Raw genomic sequence first — 22758 nt, 5'->3', positions numbered from 1 at the left:
TTCGCACAGCAGTGCAGCTGTTCGAAACCGAGGTGCTATTTTTGGATCATCCACAGTCACCAGGCAAAAGGTTGAAAAGAGTAAGTGGTACCTAAAACGTCCGTTATGCTTCCATTTGTCACCTTTTCAAATTTCCCTTTTGAACAGCTACCACAAATGAAAGAGCAGACAGATATTTATCGCATTTGTGGACACTCCAGGGAGCCTCAGGCACCGGCACAGCCTCAGTCTCAGGCTGTCTACTGTGCACCCCCCTGGCTACGGCGTCGCCTGCCTGGAGGTGAACACACAGTGATCCTCATTTGCCGTTACAAGCTAGAGTCAGGCCACATCACTCCAGCGCTGCACATCCGTACAGAAATGTCAACTTGGAAAATATGCCAAAGCGTTTTAATAATACATTTTTCCAGTGAAGAAAATGCAAACAAAAACATGTTTTTGTTTTGTCACAGAAAATAAATCAACAGATCAAGAGATATTGAATGTTTTCGGTCCTGAGTAAATGATGTTATGTCCGTGATTTCTCAACAAAGTTCTCTTTATCACATGTTCTACTGATTTAGTGTTTGCAATTATTAAGAGGTAAAGATAGAATACTCTGACACGCGGCAGCTTCTGTGCGTTCTGTACGTACAAAGTCCACGCCTGGCTTCCCCGTGATGCGGAGAGACTCATTTCCAGAAGAAGGTCCAGATACAAGCCCTGCAAGCCCATCTGCTTTTGCCTTTTCTGCTGCACACTTCTCCCAATGGTCTAACCAAAGAAACAGACAGAGGGAACCCAGTCTCGAGACTCGTCTCACAATCCCCAACCCTACACTGACACAGACACAGAGCTGTGAACTAAACATGCTCTCTGCACTGGGCCCACCGTTACATTTTATTACCACTGTCTGACCCTGGGGCCCTCTGGAAGACAGGACCTGCGTCTGTGACAATCATTCCAAGTAGCACCCTGACATCTGCAGCCAGACACTTAATAAAAGCCTTTCCTCCTGGAAATAAGGAAGAATGCAACTTGGCCTGTCACTGTCATCTACGAAGAAAGGGCAAAGAGAGGTGGTGCCCTCCAGCAGGAACTGTTTTCGAGTCAGTTACAATATACTTTATGTGGGACACTCAAGTCCCACGTACGACACTCCAGGCCAGCCCACTTCGGCAGAGGGCACACTTCTGCTCACAACTAGAGAACGTCCATCCGTTCCTGGCAAGCTGCTCCCTCGGTACACGCCCTGTGTCAGAGGGGGAGTCTGCAGAGAGCTGGGAGAGTCAGGGCAAACCTGTCCCTCCTCCTGGGAAGATACAGGATGAGCCAGCCCCCTCAGCGCTACTGTGTACGATGTGACCCTCCTCCTGGGAAGACACAGGACGAGCCAGCCCCCTCAGCGCTACTGTGTATGATGTGACCCTCCTCCTGGGAAGACACAGGACGAGCCAGCCCCCTCAGCGCTACTGTGTATGATGTGTCCCTCCTCCTGGGAAGACACAGGACGAGCCAGCCCCCTCAGCGCTACTGTGTATGATGTGTCCCTCCTCCTGGGAAGACACAGGACGAGCCAGCCCCCTCAGCGCTACTGTGTATGATGTGACCCTCCTCCTGGGAAGACACAGACGAGCCAGCCCCCTCAGCGCTACTGTGTATGATGTGACCCTCCTCCTGGGAAGACACAGGACGAGCCAGCCCCCTCAGCGCTACTGTGTACAATGTGTCCCTCCTCCTGGGAAGACACAGGACGAGCCAGCCCCCTCAGCGCTACTGTGTATGATGTGTCCCTCCTCCTGGGAAGACACGGGATGAGCCAGCCCCCTCAGCGCTACTGTGAACGACGTGACCCTCCTCCTGGGAAGACACGGGATGAGCCAGCCCCCTCAGCGCTACTGTGTATGATGTGTCCCTCCTCCTGGGAAGACTCAGGATGAGCCAGCCCCCTCAGCGCTACTGTGTATGATGTGTCCCTCCTCCTGGGAAGACACAGGATGAGCCAGCCCCCTCAGCGCTACTGTGTACAATGTGTCCCTCCTCCTGGGAAGACTCAGGATGAGCCAGCCCCCTCAGCGCTACTGTGTATGATGTGTCCCTCCTCCTGGGAAGACACAGGATGAGCCAGCCCCCTCAGCGCTACTGTGTATGATGTGTCCCTCCTCCTGGGAAGACACAGGACGAGCCAGCCCCCTCAGCGCTACTGTGTACAATGTGTCCCTCCTCCTGGGAAGACACAGGACGAGCCAGCCCCCTCAGCGCTACTGTGTATGATGTGTCCCTCCTCCTGGGAAGACATGGGATGAGCCAGCCCCCTCAGCGCTACTGTGAACGACGTGACCCTCCTCCTGGGAAGACACGGGATGAGCCAGCCCCCTCAGCGCTACTGTGTACGATGTGTCCCTCCTCCTGGGAAGACTCAGGATGAGCCAGCCCCCTCAGCGCTACTGTGTATGATGTGTCCCTCCTCCTGGGAAGACACAGGATGAGCCAGCCCCCTCAGCGCTACTGTGTACGACGTGACCCTCCTCCTGGGAAGACACGGGACGAGCCAGCCCCCTCAGCGCTACTGTGTACGACGTGACCCTCCTCCTGGGAAGACACGGGATGAGCCAGCCTCCTCAGCGCTACTGTGTACAATGTGTCCCTCCTCCTGGGAAGACACAGGACGAGCCAGCCCCCTCAGCGCTACTGTGTATGATGTGTCCCTCCTCCTGGGAAGACACGGGATGAGCCAGCCCCCTCAGCGCTACTGTGAACGACGTGACCCTCCTCCTGGGAAGACACGGGACGAGCCAGCCCCCTCAGCGCTACTGTGTACGACGTGACCCTCCTCCTGGGAAGACACGGGATGAGCCAGCCCCCTCAGCGCTACTGTGTATGATGTGACCCTCCTCCTGGGAAGACACAGGATGAGCCAGCCCCTCAGCGCTACTGTGTATGATGTGTCCCTCCTCCTGGGAAGACACAGGACGAGCCAGCCCCCTCAGCGCTACTGTGTACGACGTGACCCTCCTCCTGGGAAGACACAGGATGAGCCAGCCCCCTCAGCGCTACTGTGTATGATGTGTCCCTCCTCCTGGGAAGACACAGGATGAGCCAGCCCCCTCAGCGCTACTGTGTATGATGTGTCCCTCCTCCTGGGAAGACACAGGATGAGCCAGCCCCTCAGCGCTACTGTGTATGATGTGTCCCTCCTCCTGGGAAGACACAGGACGAGCCAGCCCCCTCAGCGCTACTGTGTACGACGTGACCCTCCTCCTGGGAAGACACGGGACGAGCCAGCCCCCTCAGCGCTACTGTGCACGACGTGACCCTCCTCCTGGGAAGACACAGGATGAGCCAGCCTCCTCAGCGCTACTGTGTACAATGTGTCCCTCCTCCTGGGAAGACACGGGACGAGCCAGCCCCCTCAGCGCTACTGTGTATGATGTGTCCCTCCTCCTGGGAAGACACAGGATGAGCCAGCCCCCTCAGCGCTACTGTGTATGATGTGTCCCTCCTCCTGGGAAGACACAGGACGAGCCAGCCCCCTCAGCGCTACTGTGTACAACGTGTCCCTCCTCCTGGGAAGACACAGGACGAGCCAGCCCCCTCAGCGCTACTGTGTACGATGTGACCCAGATTCAGCCAGCTCCGCTCTGGGAAACTCGCCCCAACCAGGGACGGCAGGCAGGTGACTTCCCAGGAACAGTTTGTGTTTAGAGCCAAGTGGAAATAAACTCACCAGAAGATGTTTAGAGCCAAATGGAAATAAACTCACCCGTGGGAGTAAATTTCTTAGTATTTTTCAGGGATGAAAACATGTATTGCCGCAAGTCTTCCATGAAAGGCAGCTGCACGTACACTAAACACTAATGAGACAGAAAGGAGGTAAAAGCAAAAATAACCAAATTAATGGAAAAACATAAAACTGCTCCCAAACGCTGTGAGTGGCACAGCAGAGACGGCTCGAGGCCGGTCCACGGGAAGCAGAGTGCTCTGCGTGCCGTGATTAGCCCTACGCCACGGCAGACGGGACAGAGACCGCTGCACATAGAAGACGCACTTCAGAGAAAGACCGTCTAAGGTACCTGCAAAATGCATGACACAACAAAGGGAGAGCCAAGGGGCCTGGGAGGCTGACGTGCAAGCCGAGATACCTGCTCTCATTTCCAGCTCTGCCAGTCACTTCTTTGAGAAAGAGGAAATGGAATACACTGAATTTCACAAGGATCACAACAAAATCACATCCCCGCCCTTTACCCATCATAAATAATGGCTGTTGTAGAAAACAGAGGTCATCTCTACTCCCATTAGGTTCTGAGATGTCAAAAAGGATGAGAACGAAGAGAAGGTCACTGGACAGGGCAAACAGGAGGTCATGGCTAACCTGTACTGTTCTGATAAACAGTCCTTTATATACTTATATTAACTTACGTTCTTCCATTGCAACTGGAAAGTGTGCCTCACAGGCAGCAACATCAGCACTGCTTAGGGGTTTGCGAGAAATGCTGAATCCCGGGGCCCAGCCCGGACGCACAGAACCAGAATCTCCATTCTGACAAGCTCCCCCAGGGACTCCCATGCACATCTTTTAAACAGTTGAGAAGCACTGTTTAGGATAAAGAAACTGAAGGGAAAAAAACATGAACAAAGGACCTGTGGGTTTTACCTCATAGGTGTCCTTGATATAAGGAAAAGCCACACCGACTTGAGGATTGGCTCTTCTGTCATAAGCATACCGCACGACGGCCACCATGTCTAGTTGATCCAAAGCTCGGACCAGGGAGGAGAGTGCCACTGCTGCCGCCTGGGAGGAGAGACGCACGTGTCCACAACACGCAGCACGGGAGAGCTTTCTCAGCAGAGCCACGTGCTAACACGTTCCTCCTCTTTCAGATTCTCTAAATGTCCCCCTTGACCCACTTCAAGGCCGCACTGTGCCCATTTGTCCTAGGAGGAGAGACGCACGTGTCCACAACACGCAGCACGGGAGAGCTTTCTCAGCAGAGCCACGTGCTCCCAAGTTCCTCCTCTTTCAGATTCTCTAAATGTCCCCCTTGACCCACTTCAAGGCCGCACTGTACTCATTTGTCCTAGGAGGAAAGACGCACGTGTTAACAACACGCAGCACGGGAGAGCTTTCTCAGCAGAGCCACGTGCTAACACGTTCCTCCTCTTTCAGATTTTCTGAATGTCCCCCTTGACCCACTCCAAGGCCGCACTGTACTCATTGTATCTGATCACATTTACTGTACCTTTTCTGGACTTTACATCATTATCTAAACTCCCTCGTATTGCTTCAATCTTCCTTATTCTCTGAATTCATACCCTCAACCTCTAAATAAACACAAGTCTCAGCCTTCCTAAACAAAATCTTTCTCTGTCCTTCTCTCTCCATAAATGACTGTCTGTCTTTCCTCTTACCTCTGAATTCCATGAAATAACTGTCTTCCTGTGGTCACTGCTAAGAACAGAATTATTCTTTGATCTAACTCAGCTACCGATCCCAGTGTCTCAGCAAAATTACCCTCTGAAGTCACCGTGGCCTCCTAACTGCTAACCCGTTGGTTCCCTCTCTACCTGACCTCTCAGCAGCACCTGACCACCCTTTCTGCCTACTTTCTCCTCGGCTTCGGAAACAACACTCTCCCCTGACGATTACACTTTGGGAGCCACTCCTCCCCTGGTTCTTCTCTTCTTCCAACTAATCTTGCAATTCTGCTCATGACCTTTCCCTCCTTACTCTACAGCTCTACTTGGGGATTATTTTTCCCAGTCTCATGAGTTGATGTATCGTAAGTCTGTATATCCAGCTTTAAAACTCCTCTAAGATTCAGACTTATATTGTCTACTAGCTGGTAGATATCTCCTTTGGTTATACCTCAGGTCTCTCAAACTGTTCATAACCCAAACTAACTTACTAGCTTTCCCCCATTCTCCTCCACTCCTGACTTCCATTAACACCACCTCCCCGTCAACCAAGCATGCAGCCCCAACGTCCTGACAATGCCACCTTAGTCATCCCTCACCTTCGAGAGTTCGCCCAACTCTACCTCTTGCCATCTCTCACACCTGTCCGTTCTCTTATCACTGCCTCTGTTCCTATGGCTCCCTCCATAACAACATCCTGTGGTTCCTCTATTCCAGCCACAGCGAGCTGATCATTATTCCTAGGCAGGTCTTGTACTTTCCCTCCTCCGGCTGTTTGCTCATACAATTTCCTTCTAGTTAGAACGTCCTCTCCAAATCCCTGGCTCTCTAACTCTGAATCCATTTTCAAGGGTCAGTAAATTGATGGCCCCCTCCATGTGAGATCTGCTTCAGCCAGCTCTCTCCCTCTCTGTAACTCCCCAAACACTTCGTCTGTACTTTCCACAGTTCAGTATTACAACGAACGCTTATCAGAGTTATCGACTCATATTCCCATTTCCTTCACTCAAAATCTCTGACCTCAGGATGCTGTCATCAAAATCCTCAACAGATTTCATGATAGACTCATCACCTTTCCAGTTCAATTTGAGGAACTCTTACTTAGTGCCTAATTGCCAGGCACTGTCTTACTGCCTGTAGGAAACAAAAATGTCTCTGATCTCACCGAGCTACTACACTCTCTACTAGCAGGCATGAGATACGCACCAAATACAGGCGGCATGTATCCTAACATGCCCCTTAAGAGACCAGATAAGCACAGCGGGAGTCTGAAAAAGCGATTACTTCTAATTTGTTTGCAAGCTTTTATTTGGATGGCTTTGATAGGATCAACTGGGATATTTAAAGTAAGGAATGACGGGGTCTTGAATGACTGTTCATTACAACACAACACTACACCTGTGGGAAACTCAATTCAAGCTCCATTTCCTTTCCTTTCTCTCCTCCCCTCTCTTCCAAACACAGTGCAAACTGGCACATAAAGGTGTAGATTCTCTATACAATAAGATAATTATACGTTAATGACTAGAGAAAATATTTTTAATAAGAAATTTTTCATAGACTCAGAGTTTTTTTGAGTTGAGAAACAACAGTACTCATCTAGTTTAACAACCACAAGATGAAGAAATTTCCTTTCCAACACCTGCTGGTGGTAGTGGGCTGTGCTGGGAAACTGGTAAAAGTGGGGATCTGGCCACCTCACCAGGAACCGACCCATCTGTAGATAGTCATCTTCACTGACAAAATAATTCTTCATCGTGAACAAACTACCAACACAGTTTAATTCTTATTTCGTGTAATACTTCTCTGATGGATGAAGAGGGCTGTTATGTCTGCCATCCCTCCTGCTCCCTCTCCCCACACAAGTCCTCCCCACGCCATCTTTTATGGAAGTACTCACGACTGTTCTCACTCCCCTGCTTCTCTCATCAGAATAATTACTTAGTATTATTCTTTAATTATGACACCAAGAACTAACACCAAAAAGTAGCCGTTTTCCATTAGTAGATACAAATTTTTCCTTGAATGAACTCAAAGTGACTCTGCAGTCTACAGTTTACAGAGGCTGGCTGGGAATCACGCTAGCCATGAAGGCCACCCTTCACCAGCAAATCTAGATAACCACAGCTGTGGGATACGATATTCTTCACTGTGTCCCCAGCATATGTGAAGCGATCATAATTTTCTTTGCGTAAATGGAAAATTAGTAGTTAAATTTCAGCATACGTGTTGACAGTATATACCAGAACTGCATGATGACCAGCAGCACCTGACTCCAAGAACACAGTTTCAAATGTGAGGATGCACATTGCCTAGTGCGCTCTATTGAATCTGTGCAATGCTGAATGAAAGCCAAGTGTTTTCTTCTCCTAATTTTAACTGTTCTGATAGAACAACGGCATATCCGCCCATGAGATCTGCAGCCACCTACCCTTCGGAAGTGAGAAAAAGAGGATTAAGAGAAAAGGACTAGGTCTCTTACACCATCACCCCCCTTACCCCAAATAAGCCTTCTGCACCCAGTTTACTAATTTTAAATGCAAATACTTCCAGGATTTGGTGATCTGCTTCAGTGGTCTTCGGTAGCAGATTATAATCTCTGGTTTAGATCAACATATCCATGGAAGGAAGTTCTGACTCGGAGGCTACACGGAAAATATTTAGAGAGAGGGCGGGAATGGATGTAAGTTGCAAGAGTCCTGGGTAGTGAGCCAGGCAGAAACCAGCCTACAGACAGACACTCCCTGGAGGGAGGGAAGAGGAGAGAGAGAGAAAGGAGGGGTTGGGAAAGAAACCTTCCCAATGGCAGAAGCGGCCCAGTTAGCTGGTGAAGCTCCCGCCGGGAGGCCAGGCCAGCCTAGTTCAGTGCCTATGAAAATGACAACGGCAACCTGACCCCAAGTCTCCTGAACGTCTGCCCACGACATTCCCATACCACATGCACGTGTTCACATGCTTTTGTTTGTAACGCTCACTCCTGTCCAATCGCAGGGCTATGTCCTCAGGCCCTGTGCTCATGCTGTGACAAATTCATCTATCGCTCCTTCAGCTTCAGAATTAAAGGTCAGTGAGTTTCTCACTGCTGTTGCAATAATTAATGTCATTTTAACTATAAAAGCCTAAAATGACTCACTGACAATGACAGTTCCATACTGGGGCACTGCCTCAAAGAGCCACTGTCAACTCACCTCATCGTCTTTTGCTGCAAAGACTTTCAGAACCTGGTTTCCCATGAAGTATCTCCTGTGGACCTAGGAGAGTGAGGAAAGAACTGGTTTCAACCCAAAATTTCTTACTGAAAAGCATTCACAGGTACTAGAAACAACATAGTACTTGAAGATCAATTCAACACAACCAATACTCTGAGCACCTACCTAATGTGAAACAAACATTGTTCTGGGCATTATAGACACAATAAGGAACAGAATACAGATCGCCCTAAGCAGCTTAGACAGATAAATATGAATTTTATTTTTTTTCTGAGAGACAGAGAGACAGACAGACAGACAGACACAGGAAAGGAAAGAGAGAGGGAGGAGAGTGATGAGAAACATCAACTTGTAGTTGCTTCATTTTACTTATCCACTGACTGCTTCTTATATGTGCCTTGACCGAGGGGCTCAAGCTGAGCCAGTGAACCATTGCTCAAGCCAGTGACCTCGGGCTCCAAGCCAGCGACCCTGGGATGTCAATGATCCTGTGCTCAAGCCATTGACTCCGCATTCAAGTGTTCAAGCCTGTGCTCAAGTCTATGAGCCTGCATTCAAGCCAGCAACCTTGGGGTTTCAAACCGGGGACCTCAGCATCCCAGGTCAATGCTCTATCCACTGCGCCACCACCAGTCCAGCCAGTAACTTTGTGCAGCACTAACAGACAGTGCTACAAGAACACAGAGCGCAGCCTTATAATCTAGTATTACAGACTGGTGCTAGGAGAGCACATAGAAGGGCACCTAGCTTGGGAATGAGGGGTCGGGGGGGCTTCTGCAAATGGTGACAACTAAGTTAAGCTTTAAAGGATGTGTAGGAACTGAGATAGAAAGTCCGGGCACAAGAGTCCTGGGCAGAGAAAATAGCGTGAATAAGCCCAGAGTGACATAAAACACAGTGTGTTATACTTGGGGAACCGCTTCTGGAGAACAGTGCCACAGTGCAGGGGAAAGGGGGCAACTCGATTAGCAACGATCAGCCATGAAGTCTCTTATCAGCAAAGTGACGTGGTTTGGACTTCATCGAAAAGGGCAATGGCTTGCAGAGAGCAGAGCAAAGAACTAGAGAGGCAGCACTAGAGGAAGGGTGACTAAAGCAAAAATAAATAGTGTCCTTTTTCTCCCTGTAAGTTACTCACCTCGCACAGGATCAGAGGGGTCAGAGATTAGAAAATGAACATTGAAGAGGGCCCACTATCATAACCACCTGCACCTGCTGAACTACATCAACTTCTCTCTGATCGACATAATCTTGAGTCTTCAGCTTATTTATAAGAACATGCCATATGCTAAGGCAATGCTTCTAAACTATTTTTTTTGCCCTCCCACCTCTAAAGCTGAGAAATTATGAGCATTTTCATAGAAACAGTAGCTCAAGACTAAGTCTCAAATGTGTGGGGTGAGACTGACCAAACGGTGGCGCAGTGGATAGAGCGTCGGACTGGGATGCGGAGGACCCAGGCTTGAGACTCTGAGGTCACCAGCTTGAGCGTGGGCTCATCTGGCTTGAACAAAGCTCACCAGCTTGGACCCAATGTCGTTGGCTTGAGCAAGGGGTTATTCGGTCTGCTGAAGGCCCGTGGTCAAGGAACATATGAGAAAGCAATCAATGAACTAAGGTGTCACAACAAAAAACTGATAATTGATGCTTCTCATCTCTCTTCATTCCTGTCTTTCTGTCCCTGTCTATCCCTCTGTCTCTGTAAAAAAAAAAAAAAAAGCAAGCTGTGAGGTGAGGCCCACAAAATTCAAATACCCTCTATCCCCACTTCCATTCCCGGTTTGAAAACCATTATTTGAAATATATGGGAATAATCTTGTATTTTCTAGTTTGCTACATTTACACAGATTTGCCCTCCTATTAGAATTTGTAATAGCTCTTGATTAAAGAAGAGCTAATGAATGGTATGTCTTCCTAAGCCACATAAATGACTTTTCAAAAGACAGTCAGACATTTGGAGGAAGTTCTGGCTAAATTCTTATCCATCCCATAATTAGATACCCAGAACACTGACAACTTGGAGAAAGACAAATTGAAAGGACTCTTAAAAATTTTAAAAAGAAATGTAATTCATATTTCATAAAAAGGAACGTCCAAAACCAAAAACCCTATTTTATATAATGAAATGTTACACATCAATTCCACCCAGAAATGTTGGTTTCCCTTACTTTAAGGGGTTTAAATAAATATTTGAGTTTATTAATTTAAAAATAATACTAGGCTGTTATAAGGTACATGCTTATACTTTCTTAGCTGATATGAAAAACAATTTGCTCCTAAGATGATGTGTATACATACATGTGTTAAGATAACACATGAAAGTGGGTATGTAAAAATTAAGACTATTTGAAAATGAGGCTGTCTATCTGGTGGGCCTATTACAACTAATCAATGGCATAGACCAGGGGTCCCCAAACTTTTTACATAGGGGGCCAGTTCACTGTCCCTCAGACAGTTGGAGGGCCAGACTATAAAAAAAACTATGAACAAATCCATATGCACACTGTACATATCTTATTTTAAAGTAAAAAAAATAAAACGGGAACAAATACAATATTTAAAATAAAGAACAAGTAAATTTAAATCAACAAACTGACCAGTATTTCAATGGGAACTATGGGCCTGCTTTTGGCTGAGATGGTCAATGTCATGGGATGGTTCCGTATTTGTCACTGCTAGCCGTAACAAGTGATATGACGCGCTTCCGGAGCCATGATGCGTGCATCCGCATCACCGGAAGTAGTACTGTACATGAGCGACACCGTGCTTTCACTTACCACCAATGAAAGAGGTGCCCCTTCTGGAAGTGTGGTGGGGGGTGGATAAATGGCCTCAGGGTGCCGCATGCGGCCCGCGGGCATAGGCTCTGGAGTGAGACCTGGTTCAAGACCCACCTCTACCACCTTCTAGCTCGGGGCCCTTGGGCCAGTTATTTAACAGCTCTGAAGCTGAATTTCTAACATGTAAATTATGTATCTTGGCAGCTGCCTCGGAGGATCGTAAAAGAATTAAATGGGAATTTATATAAAATGCTTAGCATATTGACTGGAATATTATAGGCGCTCAATAAATGGTAGCTGTTGTGATTATCTTCATGGTACCTATCTGAATGTGTACTTAAGATAAAAATAATTCGAAGCTTAAAAGTAAAAAGTTGATTTAAAAAAATACTTCATGACTTAGAAGTTAATTTTAGGTTAATAAAAATCTTTAAAAATAGAAAAATGTACTTTTTGTTCAGCTCACTCTCTCTTGCTTTGCCTTCAACTACCCCGGCCCCTCCCACCCGGACGACACAGGTCACTGCGCTTTCTGAGTTCTGATTCCCACCTGCACATGCTTTGGGTGGGTCTTTCTGCCTGTCTGGAATTAGGAAGACCCAGTTCCCAATACGCCAGTGTCAAAAACACATCTGAATCAAGGTTCTGTTTCAGTGAAAAGACTCACAAGGACTGCCATTATTAACCTTAAGTTTTAAGTTTATATACCTCCCAATGTGAATAACTTTATTTTTAAGAAATGCATATTTAGAATAATTTGTTAGAAAATTGTTAGAGATTCTTAATTTCCAAAAAGTGTTTATTCTCACCATTAAAATCTCATTGGCTTGAAGTAAATTCTCCCAATTTTCAGTTTGTGAGTCTCAAAAATGTATCTAACAGTTTGGGCATATCATAAAAAACATTCTCCCCAACTCACTGAATTGTTCTAACACTGAGTTACACAGGACTGCATGCTTGAGCAATGTGAAGAAGTTCAAACCAAGTATAATGGGTAATATTTATTTGTATTATAATTCTCAGTTGAGTACATCCAGAATCAACAAAAATATTTTCATCCCTATAGAACCTGAAAAGATACATTTTATACTTATTCATTCTCTTTGGTTGCCTACCTCAAGAACAATTTCTTCTAAGATCTCCGGGAATCTTTAATAACCCTGTCTAGGATAATATATACATTAGTATCCCATGGCCTTCAGGGAATTACTGCCGTTTCCCACTGTGTCTATTTTGTGCACCACCACATTGGTTTCTAAAAAACACGACCTATGAACAAGTTTCACATCTTAGACCTCTTTGCTGGGCACTGACTGGCATAAACCAGTGATATTCTAAGAGGTCTGTGGCCATTCAAACACCAGCTAGACATTCATTCCTATAAAACACTCCAGTATACATAACAATTTAGAAAAAGCAATACAATAACAAAGAACTAGACATTTTTTTAGGCAACTATGAGTTATGACTGACAACAAAGCTAAAAATGTGACTTTTAATTGAATCTATTCTTCTGACGTTTCTACACCTTGTTTTTCCTCTTCAAAACTCAAACATACTGACACTACATTTTAGAAAAACTCCAAGTGAAATAAATATATAATATAAATAAAAGGACCAGTCAAAATCACACCATCTCAAATGATAACGAGAAAAAGCTCATCTACTTTGTTTACAATTAGTAGAAAAAAGTGCTGTACCTGAGAAGATCTACAAAATCCCAAAACAGAGAAGCACTTCCCCTCCGTTTTGTATTTCATCTGTTCCTCGTCCACTTTAGAGAAAGGAATGATATCACTCCCATAGCGAAACCCTAGAGAAGAAGAGAAGAGCATCTGTTGAGCATATGGGGCTGCATTTTCTCAGAGATGAAATTAGCCCCCCATATACATTAACAATACATGCACGCCCCAGATCAAACCTCCATATAATAGTCCCTGAAATCAAATTTCTGCCCCTTGTGATGAATTGGGGGGGGGGGGGAGGGCAGCAACAGATACATAGTATATACAATATAGTGTCAATTAAACTCTAGTGACATTTTTGAAGTATACATTCTGCAAGCTAGTTACCTTAATGATTTTCCATCTGAGAGGAAAGAATGTAGCAAATACAATGAGCTAGTTATCAAGAACATATTTATTCAGAAACCTGGAGGGCCACAGAGAAAAATGCCCATAGAAAATTTTTTTTTTTTACTTTTTTTTTTTTTTGCATTTTTCTGAAGCTGGAAACAGGGAGAGACAGTCAGACAGACTCCCGCATGCGCCCGACCAGGATCCACCTGGCACGCCCACCAGAGGCAACACTCTGCCCACCAGGGGGCGATGCTCTGCCCATCCTGGGTGTCGCCATGTTGCGACCAGAGCCACTCTAGCGCCTGGGGCAGAGGCCACAGAGCCATCCCCAGCGCCCGGGCCATCTTTGCTCCAATGGAGCCTTGGCTGCGGGAGGGGAAGAGAGAGACAGAGAGGAAGGCGCGGCGGAGGGGTGGAGAAGCAAATGGGCGCTTCTCCTGTGTGCCCTGGCCGGCCATAGAAAATTTTCAAAAGAAAAATTTTCAAAAATGCATACTGGAGATAAACTTCAATGTAGAAAACATTCAATTGATAAGTTGGATATTTTTCTGCATTTAAATTTATTTTCTTTCTGGGATTGGATAGCCTACTTTCTTCAATTACTTAGATTGCTGATATGAATTCTAGGAGGTCAGCTTCTTAAAAACAACTCCTACCCTGTTCTAGGGTCTCTGCTCTATGGAGGTCATGTCTTTTCAATATACAGCCTTATATATTTCATGGGAGACAGATCACCAAAATCCAGGGATTGTGGCTTTGGGTAAAAGGAAAAGCATATGCACCTTTTCTCCACGAGACAAGGACACGTGTGTGTTTAAGGCAGACTGTGATCCAGTATTTATTTGTTCCTGTCAATCTGTTGATATCATGTATTTAGCTAAAAATTTTTTCTACTTTTGTCTTCTTTAAAAATTCAAAAAAAAAAAAATTAACAGGGAAGTGTATAGCACATGATTAAGAGTGATATAAAAACCAAATGTTTTTCCTAACTCTTCTCTCATCAGACACCTTCATACTTCTTACTGAATCATTTAATAGTAACTTGAAAATTCTAGTGAAACTGACCTGGGTGTTTTGGTTCATCTATTTAAAGGGGGAATCGATAACTAACTTCTGTACATGGCAGAAAGTACCGAACAGACTACACATATGACCACGTCCCTTTCCCCACACGTACTAGGATAACCTTCAGCCTGTCATTCAAACCCGTCCTTACTCAGAATAGCATGTAAACACAGACTCTGAAGGACAGCTCTGGGTTCAGGTTCTACTAGTTGCTAGCTGTGTGACTCTGAATACACTAATGAAAGCTTTTCGGTCACAACTCTTTCAGCTATAAAATGGAAATAACAACAGTGCCAGCTTCCTTAGGTTGTTGTAAGGATTAAAAGAAAAAAATGCATGTTATCTATTAGATACCATCCTCCAGTACGAATCTGTATAAGCCCAATACTCCAACCCAACTACCTGTTATCACTGAGAAGGCCCTCTACTCTCCTGTCTTATACCCTTCATCGCGTTATTCTTCCTACTTACAAGTGGGTCATTATACTTCGCAAGTGATGGAGCCATAATTCTATCGTAGGTCTGACTCCAAAATTCATGTTCTCAACTATACTCTGCTACCAAATGGAATTAAAGAATTACTAGAGACTGTATGGTAATGACTACATTCTACACATAACCCACTAGGAGAAAGAAGCCATAACCAACACGACCACCTTTATCATCTCCCGCCACTGGCCGATAATACACACAAATATCCACCAACACTGCAAAACAGTGCCACAGAAACAAGGCTTTTCCCCAAGGCCTGAAACTGCAAACGAAGGCTATGCTGTGCAGCACAGAGTCCAGCAGTAAATATGTATAAAGACCCTGGTTTCTAACTTAACCATCATTTGGTATCTTCTCATTTTAGCTCTTGAACATTCAGACACTCTCAGTTCGTTCCTAGGCCCCCTAGATAGAGAGGCCATCTAGACACGCTATACACATCAAATGAGTATAATATAAAAACTACAACTGTAAAGATCCTAGTGAACATAACGCATACAACAAACACAAATCCTTTTTCTTATCCCCTAAATTACTTTACGGGAACATATACGGCACTTTAAAATAACCTAAAATTACTCAGAAAAATAATCAGCATGGAAGTAAAAAATAAATAAGAATAAATAAAAAAACTTGCTTCAGTCACACTGATGTAAGCATTTTCCTAGCTAGAAAGTTTCAAACTTTAAAACAAAGCCAAGGGGCCCTGGTCGGTTTGCTCAGTGGACAGAGCATCAGCCCAGCATATGGACATCCCAGGTTTGATTCCCAGTCAGGGCACAGAGAAGAAGCAGTCATCTGCTTCTCCACCCCTCCAGCTCTCCCTTCCCCCTCTTCCTCTCCTTCAGCCCCTGGCTCGGTTGTTGTCGGGTGGAACCCAGTCGGGGGGCATGCGGGAGTCTGTCTCACTATCTCCCCGCCCCTCCTCCTACTTAATAAATAAGTAAATAGAAATAAAACAATGCCAAGTATTAAGTCCTGTCACATGAGACATTTAAAACTCAGTGAGGTAGGAAACCCAAGTGCACTGCTGGGAACCATCCTGCCTCAGCCCCAACAGACGAGCAGAACGACCTCCTGTCTCACAACCGCCTCAAAGAGCTGTGTCTCCAGAACTCATCGAAATATCTCTAAACAAATAATATAATACAAATCCCAGCCTGCCTCCTATCACCTTGAAGAACATCTCTTCCAGGCAAAGTGGAAACTTCCTGGCAGACCCCGGCATACCTTGAATAGTATCTTCTTTTGGAACTTCGGTTTCATCCTCGTCATTCAAGCAATAAACGGTTTCTTTTTTTATATCTTCCTTTTTTAGGGTTCTTGCATCCACAACTGTCCAAGACTTTTTAACTTTTTCCGGCAGAATCTAATTTCCAATAAATTAATAGATAGATAGAAAACAGAAAAGGCTAGGATTCCAATCAACAAAAGGTGAAAATCTAATATACTCTCTACAGAAAAACATACAGGAAATTAAGCTAGCTGACCTGTTTTGTATGCTCTTGCCTAGTGTGGAAATTTTCATTTATTTCATAATTCTTTCTACATTTCATCTTTTCCCCAGGATAATATATACAAGTAAACATTAATATTTGTATATATTCAAGTACTTTCTATATAAAATTTTCAGACTGTCTAATAAAAAGTGACCATATATCTCATTACCACTGTTTTCCAATAAAGAAGTCTACCTGTAGTCAGAAATTGATATGAAAATTTAAAAGAAAAAAAATACTAGAAAGAAGAAAGGCAGGAGACTACTGGCAATTCCCAGGAACACTATTCTGGGCCTTGATGGAACCAGAAATAAAGAAGTACCTGCAAAATCTCAATATAATAAAGTCCACATACAACAAACCCACAGCTAACATTTTACTCAGTGGGGCAAAACTAAAAGCATTTCCCTTAAGATCAGAAACAAGACAGGGATGTCTGCTTTCATCACTCTCATTCAACGGAGTACTGGAAGTCCTAGCCACAGCAGTCAGACAAGAGGAAGAAATACAAAAGGCAACCAAATTGGAAAGGAAAAAGTAAAGTTCTCATTATTTGCTGATGATATGATACTGTATATATAGAACCCTAATGACTCCACCAAAAAAAGCTATTAGGCCCTGACCAGGTGGTGGCGCAGTGGATAGAGTGTTGGACTGGGAGGCAGAAGACCCAGGTTCAAAACCCCTAGGTTGCCGGCTTGAGCGCGGGCCCCTCTGGTTTAAGCAAGGCTCACCAGCTTGAGCCCAAGGTTGCTGGCTTGAGCAAGCGGTCACTTGGTCTGCTATAGCCCCCAATCAAGGCACATATGAGAAAGCAATCAGTGAACAACTAAGGTGCTGCAACAAAGAATTGATGCTTCTCATATCTCTCTCTTCCTATCTGTCCCTATTTGTCCCTCTCTCTGTCTCTGTTACAGAAAAAGGCTACTAGAACTGATAAATGAATTCAGTAAAGTAGCAGAATACAAAATTAATATTCAGAAATTAGTTGCATTTTGATACATCAATAATGAACTATCAGAAAGGGAAACTAAGGAAACAATCCCATTTACAATTGCACCAAAAACAAAAAGACACTCTAGGAATAAATTTAACCAAGGAGGTAAAAGGCCTATACTCATAAAACTATAAGGCAATGAAGAATGAAATCAAAGAAGATACAAATAAATGGAGGCATATACCATGTTCATGGATAGGAAGAATTTACATCATTAAAATGTCCATACTACCCAAAGCAATCTAAAGATTCAACACAATCCCTGTCAAAATACTAGTGGTATATTTCGCAGAACTAGAGCAAATAATCAAATATTTATAGGAACCACACCCCCCCCCCCCAAAAAAAAAGCCTCACCAATGTTGAGAAAGAAGAATAAAGTTGGAGGAATCACACTACCTGATATCAAACTATACTGCAAGGCCAAAGGAATCAATACAGCATAGTACTGAAATAAAACAGATATATAGATCAATGGAACAGAATAGAAAGACCAGAAATAAACCCACTGTCTATGTGGTCAATTGATATTTGATAAAAGAGGCAAGAACATACAATGGGGTAAAGAGAGTTTATTCAATAAACGGTGTTGGGAAAACGGCATATATGTGCAAAAAAATTTAAGCTAGACCATCTTTTTACACTTTATATAAAATAAACTCAAAATAGATTAAAAATTTAAATGTAAAACTTAAAACTATAAAAATTCTAGAAAAATACACAGTCAGTAAAATCTCTGAGATTTCTCTTGGCACTATTATTTCTGATATATCTCCTCAGGCAAGGGGAACAAAAGAAAAAATAAACAAATGGGACATCATCAAACTAAAATGTTTTAGCAAAGCAAAGGAAACCATCAAAAAATGAAGAGAAAACATACTAAATGGGAGACCATATTCACCAATCATACATCTTGATAAGGGGTTATATCCAAAATTTATTAAAAACTCATACTACTCAATGCCAAGAAAACAAACAATTAAAAAATGGCAGAGAATCTGAATAGACATTCTCTAAGAAGGACATACAGAAGACCAACAGACAGATGGAAAGATGCTTAATGCCACCAACTGTCAGAGAAATGCAATTAAAACCACAATGAGATATCAACTCGTACCTGTCTGAATGGCTATCATCAATAAATCCACAAGTAATGACAAGGATAAATAAATGGCCAGTAATGGCGAGGACGTGCAGAAAAGGGAATGCAGACTGGTGCAGCCACTGTGAAAGACAGTATGGAGTTTCCTCAAAAGAGTAAAAATGGATCTGTCTTATGACCCAGTGATTCCACTTCTGGGGATTTATTCAAAGAAATCCAAAACACACTAATTTAAAAAACACAGGCACCCCATGTTCATTGCAGTATTATAATAGCTACGTGATGCAAGCAACCCAAGAGACCATCAGTAGATGAGCTGAGAAAAAAGCTGTAGCACATATACACAATGGAGTATTACTCCGCCATAAAAAAGAATGAAATCTTACTATTTACAACAGCATGGATGGGCCTAGACGGTATTATGCTAAGTGAATAAGTCAGTCAAAGAAAGACAAACACCATATGATTTCACTTACATGTGGAATCTAAAGAATAAAACAAATGAACAAACAGATTGAATCAGACGCATAGATACACAGAGAGAGCTAGTGATTGTCAGAGGGGAGCTGGGGTTGGGGCAACTGGGTGAGAGAGGTGAAGAGGCTAGAAGCACAAACTAGTAGTCACAACATAGTCATGGGAAGGAAATAAAGCATAGAAAATATAGTCAATAATACTGTGATAAATATGTATGGTGCCAGTTGGGGTACTAGAAATATTAAGGAGAACACTATGTGAAGTATATGATTGTACACCCGATATATAATAATAAGGAAGTATCTGCAAAGATTTCATGGATGTGGAGTGTGTGTGTGTGTGTTGGAATTAAGTCCCTGAAGATACAAAAAAACACTTGAATATAGAAAAACCTGTTTTTTGTATATTTTGTATATTTAAATGCCTTTTAGATATTTATTTTGTACATTTAATAAAAAAGGCTAAGGGCCCCGACCAGTTGGCTCAGTGGCAGAGCATTGGCCCAGCATGTGGATGTCCTGGGTTCAAATCCCAGTCAGGGCACACAGGAGAAGCACCCAGATGCTTCTGCGCCCCATCAACTCTTGCTTCTTATTTCTCTCTCCCTCTCTCCTTCTTCCCTCCTGCAACCAAGGCTCAATTAGAGCAAGCTGGCTCCAGGCACTGAGGACGGCTCCAAGACCTCCCCCACCTCCTCAAGCGCTTAAAATGACTCTGTTTGCAACAGAGCAAGGGCCCCAGATGGGCAGAGCATCGCCCCTACTGGGCTTGCCAGGTGGATCCAGGTTGGGACACATGCAGGAGCCTGTCTCTGCCTCCCCTCCTCTCACGAAAATAAAAACAATAAAATAAAATAATTTTAAAAGGCAAAGAGGCTCGTGTGGAGGTATGACCCATGACACATCCTCAAACTGGAATTTCAACAAATAATTAGCAGAAGCAACTCATTTATGAAACTATGCTAGTGTACATAAACATATGTATTATAAAAAGCATATTTCACAGTAACAAGTCATCATTTCTTCGATGTTTCATAGAAAACTATTACTACTACATCATTAATAATGGAGTTAGTTGTAAGTTTTCAAACTTCTCACTTCTCAAATCTTTTGTATTGCTTATATTTCTGCTATATGATGCTATAATGATACAACTTAATGCATTACATTTTCTTTCTTTAAAAAAGAGAGAGAGAGAAAGGTCTGGAACTTATGATTAACAATTAATTATCAATGGAGAGAAAGAGAATCAATCTCCATCAGTGACAATTCATAAAACTTCCTCTCCTAGCATGCCTTTTCCTAAAAGATAGAGATGATACAAACAGGGAGAGTAGTTAGAGAAGCAGTGATAACGGTTTGAATAACCCACACGTAAAGTGTCAGTTCCTTATGTAAGCATCTTTGTCTGCCAGATAACATTTCTTTTAAAAAAACGTGTAGCAACCACTTACCGACTTATAAGCCAAAATCTTTATAGACAAATTGGAGCCAATGGTAAGCTGACAGGGCCAGGGCATGGAAGACTTCTCAATTTTCTTAAAGACACACAGTTGTCTCAGACTCTCACTTAATAAAGAAAAAATACATGATGAAAGCAACAATTTTAAAATGTTAATTGTGCTGAATTGATGTGCTTAGTTTTCTAGAAAGAGAAGTGAACTGTTGTTGACCAAAAAGAGAGGAAGAGCAGAGGATGGCAGCAATGTGACAATCACAAGTCGGGAGACAGCCAGGATACAATTGAGTTGGCTTAGGAGGAAAGGGTTGAATTACCTTATTGACAAGTGAAAACAAACATCTCTATCTTCCCCTATTCAACCTTTTCTTCCAATGCAGCCAGTTACCCTTAACTTTTGTTCAGGTCCAAGGATATTTTGAGGATATGACAAAAGCACAGTCAGAAACGAGTTTGCACATAATATAAAGGATTCACCAAACTCCCCGAAAACTTTGGACATGAGGATAAGACCCCCTATCTAGGACTTCCCTAGGTGGGCACCATCCTATAACATCACTACTCACAACTCTACAATTCTTATTTAATTCCAATTCTATTAAATAAAAGGCATGTGTATCTGCACATAATAGAGAGAGTTCAAGACTCTCCAAGGGTAAAGGAACTTAGCAGTCTGTACTTTAGTCTTAAAGTAAAGCAGAGAGAAAACTCTGAGTTTCTTACTGGGGAGGGAGGGGGAAAGTTGGGTAGCAAACACCATGTAAAGTTAAGTCCAGATCAATTCTATTTTTATCTGGCCCCCAATCAAACACAAGATGACCGGCAATATTTGAAATTTGTGGAATTCACTAAATAAGAAAAGAAAGGAATTAATGACCAAACACATTCAAATATACAGTCTAGACTTGGTACAAAAAATATATACCCAAGAGACAAAGAGAATTATGTGATGTTATACAGTTATGGACAAGAGGCCTCAAGAGACTCCTATTTTCAGAAATAATTTACAATGTGTAGCAGACACTCTACCTGACATCCTACTTCCAAAGCTTATGATATTGGATTTGTTAGGGAATGAGTGGGTTTGAAACAGATCTGTCTCACAGGACATTGCTAGTCCAAGTATGAGTCATGTCTAAAACCATCACGACGTGATTTGGATTCTGTTCCAGAGGAAGTTCTAAAGACCAGCATGTAACACATGACATCTGAGAACAACTGGATCAGCTTTCAGTAGATCTGAACCTTCCCACAAGTCCAGTCCTCTTCCTAAGATCTTCTAGGGGAGGGTAAGTCTAGTCCAGTACTGTCCAGTACAACTTTCTATGATGATGGAAATGTTCTATTTCTAACTGCCTATCCGATGAGCTATTAAAATAGTGTGACTGAGACACTAAATTTTTAATTCTGCTAAATTTTAATGAATTTAAATTTAAATAGCCACATATGAATAATGGATACTGTATTAGATGATAAAGTTCTGGTCCACACCTTCTTGGCAGACCTAAAATCATAGTTCAAACTGCTGGGACAAAACACAGTAATTCTCTCCTTGTTATGTATAGGAAAATAAGCTTTTTAACAGTAATTTGTATTGATCTATAATTTTTCTTTCTGATATGATGGTGAACACCTTTGGTTAGCTATGTATTCCCCCGTCAGAGCAAGCCGTGTCCAAATTTGAAAGGGAAATAACTTAGGAACACATATTACACATTATGACAAAGGACATCACTTTACAGGATTCCTGATTGTTTTGCCAACCGCTTGTGAAATCACAATCTAATTTCCAAAATTTCCATTTACCTGTAACTTTTCAAGGGTGTCTGTATTTAAAAACCAGGCTGCACTGCTTATCAGTGACACCTCACCAGAAAGTCTTAGGAACTGTGGTTGAGAGAAGAAATTAGAGCAGATACACACTATAGTTACTAAAAAGAATCACAACTGTTGAAGCTCTACTTCAATTAAGAACTTTGTTTAAAATAACTGTGCTTTATGTATTTATTGAAAAAATGAAACCACTTTGCAAACATCAAGTGGTATGATCCCTGAGAGGTGAAAATGACCCAAGGTGTATAGAGTGCTGCATGGTCAAGCACTGTATTTCCACCTTTACCTGGTCACGTACTGCTCTAGATGCTATTGACCCACCTCGGGTCCTTTGCTCTAAGTAAGTGTAGGTCCAATTCCAACCAAAAATAACA

The 22758-nt window shown here is 43.4% G+C and overlaps 1 protein-coding gene across 2 annotated transcripts in view; it reads right to left on the bottom strand.

Annotated features, from left to right (window-relative positions):
• Positions 1 to 22758, bottom strand: part of XRCC5 (X-ray repair cross complementing 5) — a 94791-nt gene that overhangs the window by 60018 nt on the left and 12015 nt on the right. For both annotated transcript variants that reach the window (XM_066345916.1, XM_066345917.1), the window contains exons 7-12: positions 20547 to 20661; positions 16249 to 16387; positions 13084 to 13196; positions 8583 to 8645; positions 4634 to 4771; positions 3743 to 3833 (exon numbers count right to left, since the gene is read on the bottom strand). In XM_066345916.1, coding sequence (XP_066202013.1) covers positions 3743 to 3833; positions 4634 to 4771; positions 8583 to 8645; positions 13084 to 13196; positions 16249 to 16387; positions 20547 to 20661 — 659 coding nt within the window. The remainder of the gene's footprint in view (positions 1 to 3742; positions 3834 to 4633; positions 4772 to 8582; positions 8646 to 13083; positions 13197 to 16248; positions 16388 to 20546; positions 20662 to 22758) is intronic.

This window comes from Saccopteryx leptura, chromosome 7 (assembly GCF_036850995.1).
Source record: "Saccopteryx leptura isolate mSacLep1 chromosome 7, mSacLep1_pri_phased_curated, whole genome shotgun sequence".
NCBI lineage: Eukaryota > Metazoa > Chordata > Mammalia > Chiroptera > Emballonuridae > Saccopteryx > Saccopteryx leptura.
This window is presented reverse-complemented; position numbering and strand designations above follow the sequence as displayed.